At 48.2% G+C, this 8,464-nt stretch overlaps 1 protein-coding gene across 3 annotated transcripts; it reads right to left on the bottom strand.

The window, feature by feature from the left end:
* Positions 1–88: 88 nt before the first annotated feature.
* On the bottom strand, positions 89–8,127 carry C3H8orf76 (chromosome 3 C8orf76 homolog). 3 transcript variants are annotated; one of them, XM_048938737.1, is made up of 6 exons: positions 7,880–8,118; positions 7,652–7,747; positions 4,625–4,768; positions 3,345–3,856; positions 1,466–1,598; positions 89–407 (listed from the first exon to the last, which is right to left on the bottom strand). In XM_048938737.1, the coding sequence occupies exons 1-6, from the start codon at positions 7,991–7,993 to the stop codon at positions 201–203; spliced, it is 1,206 nt and encodes a 401-aa protein (XP_048794694.1). In that variant the 5' UTR covers positions 7,994–8,118; the 3' UTR covers positions 89–200. The 3 variants fall into 3 exon arrangements, with proteins under 3 accessions (XP_048794694.1, XP_048794695.1, XP_048794696.1); XM_048938739.1 differs by having other exon boundaries at positions 299–1,187; positions 7,880–8,126; XM_048938738.1 differs by lacking the exon at positions 4,625–4,768 and having other exon boundaries at positions 7,880–8,127.
* Between the last annotated feature and the right edge of the window lie 337 nt (positions 8,128–8,464).

Here is an 8,464-nt window from a genome sequence, read left to right as displayed (position 1 = left end):
CCATTTTATACTGGATCTCTTATTATTTTGAATAGAAACAAATCTGTGAACAAAAAAAAACTATCAGACACCACGACTTCAAATGCAGAGATTTACTTTCTTGAAATACATACTATAAGAAAACATAAAAAATACAACACGAACGTTTTGCATGCATCATTCCTTAATCCTCTGAAGCCATGACAATAAATACAACAGCCCTACGTTGCCAGAGGTGGGGTGTGTGTCTCTGAAGAGAGCTGCCTGTCCAAGTGGCATAAATCATCTCGCAGAATATCGAACCATTTGATTTCAAACTCTGAGGCCGATGTGGTTACCAATGATGACAGTGCTGAAGAGCCTATGCATTTTACCTCGCCCTGAAATTCCTCCTTTAGTTTTTCTGGGATGAGATCTGCTCCCATCACCTGCAACCGCAGTAAGAACAAGGACAGGAAACAAGTAATGTGACATTAATAACAGAACACAAGAACCATCCGCCATCTAGGAAGCGCTTCCAAATCACAACCAAGCTGTCTGCCTGCTGCACTGTCATAAACATGGAGGACTGAGAGCCCAAACTTCGCAGCTGCACAGCCCCTCCCAACTTCTGGTACGTGGGGAGTTTTGCCCTCTGAACAGCAGCACAAGCCCCATGGCCAGCTCTGCGATCAGCGCCTGCCCCAGGAGCACCAGCAGCGATCTCTCACCGGAGGCTTCAGACCAAGGGAAGCGAGGAAAGCAGCTGCTCATCGGCAGCCCTGTGGAAACTTGGGATAGTCTGCATACTGCTGCCCTCTCATGGATGAAAGCCCACAGCTTCGCTTGCCAACTCGGCAAGGACTTGGCTTTTATTAACTGAAGCCTGACAATGCTGACAGTGAAGTTAAACATTTTTTGGCTTCCTTTTGTTCTTTTAAATAGAACTCCATAGACGCTAGAAATGTTTAAGCTCTATGAATAAAGCCATACAACATCATTCTCCTCCTCTGTGGTTCTTTTAAGTTAGAACCCAGTACATCAAATGGAACAAAGAAACAATGGAAGAGGAACTTTTTCTGCAAATTTGCCAAAAGAACAAAGACTTGAATAATCCAGTAGCCCACAGTGACATCTCCATTTGCATTTCATACACGTGATTCACTCTGTGGCATCTAAAGTGGCAGAGATAAAACTTGCTTCCCAGGAAATGCACAGCAATGATGCACCTGCAAATACAAGTCTAGCGAGAAACCTAACAACCGTGAGCATTCCTGTAAGGAGAATTTCAGCAGAACAGAGATACACCCACATGACATAAGCCAGCTACACAGCTATCACAGTCAGTTCCAGATAATGCAGTACCAGGACATCGCCCTGGCTAATGTACCTTGCTTCCTGGCACGGTTAATTAGCCCAGGGGAGAGTCAGGCACCTGCAAACATGAGCTGGCCCACGTCCCCCCACTAGGACCTGGCGAACACACACACAGACAACACTCTCTTACCTTGGTCACCTGCAGCAGGGAGTTTTCATTTAAACCAAACTGTGCCACTTTGTCATCAATTTCTTTCTGACATTTTAAGTTATTTTCGAGAGCAAAGGATGACTGTTGCAGTTGAGTAAGCTGAAGTAAAAGCCTGGAATGAAAATAAGCAGTTAGAAAGGGTACAACTGGCACTAAACTAAACTAAATCCAACTACGAAATAATACTTTAAAACAGCTCTTCTTGACCTTTGCCAGCTGAGGAAACTGAATACATCCATATCGATCTATTAAGGTCATTCTGTGTGCACACAATGACTGAAGAAATACAGAGGAGAACTTCAGAATAAGGAAATGCCAAGTATCTCTGGTGCCTCTACACAACCATTTTTCCCCCCGTGCAGTTGGGGCACTGAGCATTAGCAGTGCTGTACTGAGTATCCCTCATCCTTATTAAGGCCTAAGGAGACAGCAGTGCATTGCTGCATGCAGCAGCGGCCATCTTCGCAACCTGAGAAGAGACAAACTTGGTTTTGTTTCAACAAACACCAAACATCCTCACATAGGTCAGTGTGGGAGTATTTTCTAAAACCTTCCACCGCTCTTAAGTTGAAGGCAGAGGCCCACAAGTTGAGGAGTCGATCCTCATTCACTGAATATAGCAGTGAATTTACCCATGCAGCACCCACGTCTCACATAAACCCAGCAGAGCTGAAAGCACCAGATAAGCTAAAACGTAACCCTGCGATGGGAAGTTCACCTAGAGAAGTGCATATGCCAATACAGAATCACAGAATGGCCTGGGTTGAAAAGGACCACAATGATCATCTGGTTTCAACACCCTGCTGTGTGCAGGGTTGCCAACCACCAGACCAGGCTGCCCAGAGCCACATCCAGCCTGGAAACAAAGCACAACACCACCGTGCAGTCAAGCAAGGAAATCCCAGAACTGCCTCCACTGTTTCAGTACGTCTGGTTCATCACTGAGATGAGAAGCACAGATTATTTTAATACGAATTAGCTTATTAGATACCAGTACTCTATCTGTTAACTTCTCCCAGGCAGCAAATAAAGTCACTTGCTTTCAAAGTACAGATAAAAACTGTCTTTATGTTTCCCAAATGTTGCCCACAGAGAGCAGTTATAAGGTGTTCTCTGTAAACATGTTCAGAAGTCCATAAAACTGCACTGATCACGTTCAGTACTGATATGTTATTGAGAGGCAAGAGGGAAAAAAAACAAGACTCTTTTAACAAGAAACATTTCCTAATTATCTCTTTGAACTATTATATTTAGGAGATTTTTGTTGTGTGCAAGAATTTTAAGAAGAGGAAGAGCATGTTAATGCAGCCCTGTCAATCAGCTGCCACGGAGTTCATTTTTCAACCTCATCCGTTATGCAAATTGGTGTATTATTAAAATAATACATTTTCACTCAAGCAAGAGGCTGCAGGCAAACAAGCCAGGTGGCACTTGCAGAAGGAAGACGGGCTCACTTCCCTTTGGGGGACTTCAGCTGCTGCATCTTTAATACCAAAGCAGGAACAGCCACGCTCTAGCAGGAGCATTTAGAGGTGAAAAAATCCTTTTGTATATAATTATTTGAAAGGAATTGTATAATGGGATTATTTAAAAAATGCTGTACTTCTCAACAACACGTGACACCGGCTTCGTCTTTCCACCCAAATGTCAGTTGTTCATAGCTACCATGCTGGTGAGTTTCACTTTTTACATCTCAATTACGAGTCCATTCTTTTCTTTCTAGGTTGGTGTTACCAATGCTGGAACAAATCTTTAAATCAGAGATGTAAACTGAGTACATTAAGGCTGGGGAATAACATGCTTAAAATTGCTCTGGACTGGGAGAATCTCACATCATTCTAAGAGTGTACTTTGTTACCTTGCTCTAACAAATGAGGCACACGCCTTTACGCCAACATGCTTTGCCAAGTCCGGCTCCCAGGACTTGCAGGCTGCCTGTTTCCCTTCAGCCTTCCTTCCAGTGTTGTCTGAAGTGCAGAGCATTTCTGTTACAGCCTGGCTGCTGCTGCAGGTCGCTGCGCTCTCGCTCTTTGTTTCTGCAGCTGGGCAGGACAGAGGGCCTTCGCTCTGGCAGTCCGATCTGTGAGGCTGGAGATTAATCTCTCCTCCAGCTGATATTCCGAAACTACCATCACTAACCTCTCCGGACCAATGTAGGTTTGTTTCTGGAATGCATAATGGAGACAAACCCTGCAAAAGGTCCATATAAGCTTCAGCAAGTGACATCCAGTACCAAGGGTTGAAGGGATGTAAGCAGATCAGCTGCTGCAGACACACAATCTTTTTTTCTACGTTTTCCAGATCCCGATAAATGGCAAACTGCAGGTTGAGAACAGTCGTTAAGTGATCCGTGTTTGTGGCACCGTTTCTCTGAAAACAAAAGAAAAAAGGATTATAACAGGAGCAGAACAGAACCATCCTTCAGAGCTTAAGAAAACGTCTCCCCGGGTAATGACAGACAGACATCTCTAAAGGTAGCTTTCACTACCGCTCTCTTAATTTCAAACAATACAACATGATAGAGATCATGCAAGATCAAGCAGGCAGCGATCCCTTCAGTGGCCTCATCACAGTTTGAAAGAAGCCCGTGAACACTGCTGTTTGCTTACATGCATTACTGCTTATGTTATGCAGTCGCCCCTCTTAGTAATATGAACACCTTTTATATACAATGATCAGCAGCAATAAAATTAGCAGATTTCAGAGCCTCCGGACATCTTCTTTTATGGGAAAAACTCCATTTGTGGTTAGATACTCTTCTTGGTGGCAGTTTGGCAGAAAAGTGCATGGAAATAAAAGGAAGTGTTGAACCGATGCTTTTATAGTGGAAAGACTTAAGCATTCATTTATCCCCTTTCTTATAATTCCTATTACGTTACATTAATTCTGCCTGGCAGAGCATGATATTTAGTCCCTTCCAGGACTACCAGCTCCCTGCACAGGGAACTCATTGTGGTACAGGGTGTTCTGATTTCTAAAGAGTGATTATATCTGCAGTGACAGTTACCCTCTGTTTACCAAATACTCTGAGCACTGAACATCCTGAAGGATTAAACACACACAGATTATTTTTGCAGAAAATGGTCTGTATAAAAGAACTACTGGTAGTATTTTTTGTGTTCAAAGGATGTGATTTACCATTCTTTCTGCAATATCCAGAGCTTCCTTGTGCCTTCCTAGTTGAGACAAACAGCGAGCCTGGCCCTCCTGCACGTCCCGCCTCATGGCAATGTTACCGGGAGGCAAGTGCTGCAAGCAGTTTGAGTATTCACACAGAGCTTTCTAGTAGCATCGATAAAAAGAAAAGACAAGCAAAGCAGTGAAACATTTTCATTTAAAAGCATGAGAGATTTTCATTTAAAAGCAATCCCCAAACCGATTTTTCTTTATCCCAACTCAGCTAGCACCTACTGGCAGCAGCACACAAAGGCCCCAGTACCACATGGCCAGGCCAAGAGCTGAGCTCCAAGCTGCCCCAGCCTGGACAGCAGTGGGCAGCCCCAGTCCTAATTAATGCCTCAGCCCTGTAAGCATTCACAGGGCATCTCTCCACCTCTCCCCCACACAATGCCTGATGCAGAAGGGACTGTATGAGCTCACCCCCAGGCCTGGGCCAAACGTGAAATAAAGCACCTTTATCCCAACTAACTTAGGGATCAGAGCACTCATCCTGATTTTGAGAGGCCTCACTTCAAACCTGTGCACTCCCTTGTGAGAGCAACAGGAGGTGAGAACCAGGAAGTCTGCCCCTCAGCCCTTCAGAATAAGCAGCCAGTCGGAGCAGACCACAAGGAAAGTGAGTCTCCATCATTCCTGACATAAATTCCTCACAAGGTCATTGGAATTTGCATGAAATTATTAAATATTAATTGGCCCCAGGAAAAAGACAAGAATGAGCAATATGCTGTATCTTAATGCTCAGAGCACTCACCAAGACTCCAATTAACATTTAAATACATTACATTAAGTATTCAGTGATGCTAAGACTGGAATATTCTTTCCTTCCCCACTGTGTGAGAGCTCAAACCAAAAGACCAAAGAACAGAGCTTTCTCAAAATGAAAATTCAGGTATTCCTTGCAAACGTGATCAGTTCTAACAAAAAGAGCCTCTAGGCAATATACCCTAAGTAGCTCCTGGCATAATGGCAGTCTCTTCCCCTGCCAAGCTCACATCCTTCTCAAGCAAAGTGAGAGTTCCCCTCTGTCCAGACAGACCAGAGAAGGGCTGCAGGACACTCTGCTATGCAATGAAGGAGTATGACGCTGGCAGACTTGGCATTATAAATTATAAATCCCAAGCAGATTCTGCAGTCAGCTCTGTCCTAAAAATGAGCATGGCTTAGATCACTGCTCTCCTTGGCATTTCCCATCCAGTAGCTTAGGTTGGCATCAAAACTTTTCACAGTGAGTGAAGAGATTCCCGTTTCCTTATCTCCAGGCACCGATCTAAGGCAGCATTCTCAAATCTGTCACTCTCCCCCCTGGTTCTGGCTCTGCCACAGAGACCCAAGAACACTTGACGCCAGACACTGCCAACATGAATCAGCATGACAGAAGCCAATGGATACTCTGTTCTCTGTGTCAGTTTCTCAGGGAAGGGAATCAGAGCGCATGGCAGGGAGCAAACCTCCCTTCAGGCAGCTCAGCAGCCACAGCAGGGTGCCTGATGCAGCCTCAGGTACTTCTCTCTCTGCACACTTCTGTGAATTCCTTCAGAGCATCGTTCATTTGAGACTGGAAAATGTCTGTCAGGAACAGACAAGGTGACAACAACACGGGAATAACGTTAAAAATCTGAATCGAAACCAGATCCAGTAATCCAACGGATAGGGCAAGAAGAGTGCAGTCAGATGCTGTCCTGGTGGCTTTGATATCAGGGAGCGTGCAATGCAAACCATAGCCTGGAACAAGAAGCTATGAGAGCGGAAACATGGACAGAAGAAGCTGATTGTCACCAGAAAACAAATCTGGGAGAACAAAAGACAGGGTCCTAGAACCAGGACGGTAGAGGCAAGATATCATCAGTGATTAGCAATGAAGCTAAGGAAGCAGCATGAGAAGAGGGTCTAGGAGTGCAGCAGGCAGAAACCCAAATGGGGAACATGGAAGCACCTCAAAAGCATAACCAGCCACCCAGAGACAAGAGAGGGGGAGGACAGCTAATGACGCACAAGCCAACTCTCAGGAGACTGACAACTGCAGCCAGCTGTAACCTGACAGCCAGGGGGAGCTCTGAGAAAGGCGAATGTGATGTTGACAGCCTTGGTGGAACACGGCACTATCTCCACGAGTGGATAAATATGCACACTGAACTATGGCTGAACAGCATTTTAATGATTGCCAACAGCAACTGTGACCACTACTGAACCACTCTGATGTATATCTTTGGTATGAATTGGTTCCAAGTGAAAAACACCATTTCTGCTGAGCTGCACAGTTTGTATCAGCTTCACAATGACAATGGGGGAAGGAGATGACATCCAGTTGGGAAAGCTTGCCAAAATGAAGTTAATTGTTACAGTCTGGACACATCTTAACTAGCTCGGTGGTTCCTGCTCAGATCATGATTTCATTCAGGAGAATGGGATGGTTTTGATGCAAAGTGCCATCAAGTTGGACTTCTATACCACAGGACCTAGCATCTCCAGGGCATGGAGCATCCAGAGGAGCACTATGAAGATGGTGAAGGGTCTGGAGGACAAGATATGTGAGGTAGGGCCTGAGGTCCCTGTGTGTGCTCAGCGCAGAGCAGAGGAGCTGATGGGAGGCCTGATGGCGATTGCAGCTCCTCACAGGGAGCGGAGGGCAGCGCTGAGCTCTGCTCTGTGTGACAGCGACAGGGCCCGAGGGAACGGCATGGAGCTGTGCAGGGGAGGGGCGGGTGGGGGTCACGGATGGGGTCTGCACCAGGGGGCGGTGGGCACAGAACGGGTGGGCACGGCCCTGAGCTGCTGGGGTCCAGGGAGCGCTCAGACACAGAGTTTGGGGACTGCAGGGATGGAGCCAGGAGTTGACTCGATGCTCGCTGGGTCCCAGCTCGGGATATTCCATGGTTGTTCAGACACAGATATATTCACTAAACACACGAGGACTACAGGCCCTGAAGTTACACTCCAGCCACGGCCGCTGACCAAAGCCCCGGCGCACAGGAGCCACGAGAATACCTCAAACTCCCGTTCCCTGTAGGCCAGGTCAGCCCGGAACTTCTGGGCCGTCAGTACTTCGGCGTCCTCCTCGCCGCTCGTCTCACCGCAGAACCACTGCAGCACAAACAAACCCGTACAGAGCATCTGCAACCCCACGGCTGCCGCATGCCGAGTCGCTCCCACGAGCTCTCTCGGCCCCGGCCCCGCGGCCCCGGCCTCCCGCCCCACCCCGCCCCGGCTCCTCACCCGGGGCTCGCAGCGCTTGGCGCTGTAGGGCAGCCCGGCCCCGCCGCCCGCGCCCCGCTCCCTGCTCTGGGAGAACACGGCCTCCTCGAACTCCCAACCCAGCGGCAGCTCCATCCCCTCCTAGAGCGGCTCTCCGCCGGCCGCGAGCCGGCAGCGCGCCCCCTGCCGGGCCGGGAGGCGCCGTGAGGGAGCGGCTCGAGAGTGGCGGGCGGCGCGGCCGCGGGGTCAACGAGTTGGGGGTGCGGTGGGGTAGAGGGGCGGCGGCGGCCATCTTGGGAATGCGATGCGACGCGCTGAGGCGTGGCGGGGAGGGCGGGAGACGCGCCGCTTTGCCCTTGGTAGCGCCGCCCCGTAGACGCCGCGGTGCGGGGATATCGCCATAGAGCTCGGGCTGCGCCTCTTATTTGCCGGCTCCTCAGCGTTGGGGTTTGTCCCGTGTGCAACGGGGTATCGCCGTCCCGCAGGAGGCAGGGGGAGCCCCAGTCAACGTGAGGACGATCAGAGGTGGTCGTGCTGGAATAGACCTTGCGAGAGTGTCATCACTCAGAAATGCTGTGCGGAAACACGGAAATGCTCACTCAGAAA

The sequence above is a fragment of the Lagopus muta genome, chromosome 3 (assembly GCF_023343835.1).
Source record: "Lagopus muta isolate bLagMut1 chromosome 3, bLagMut1 primary, whole genome shotgun sequence".
Classification (NCBI taxonomy): Eukaryota; Metazoa; Chordata; class Aves; order Galliformes; family Phasianidae; genus Lagopus; species Lagopus muta.
Note: the sequence above shows the minus strand (reverse complement) of the source record. Positions and strands in the feature narration are given on the sequence as shown.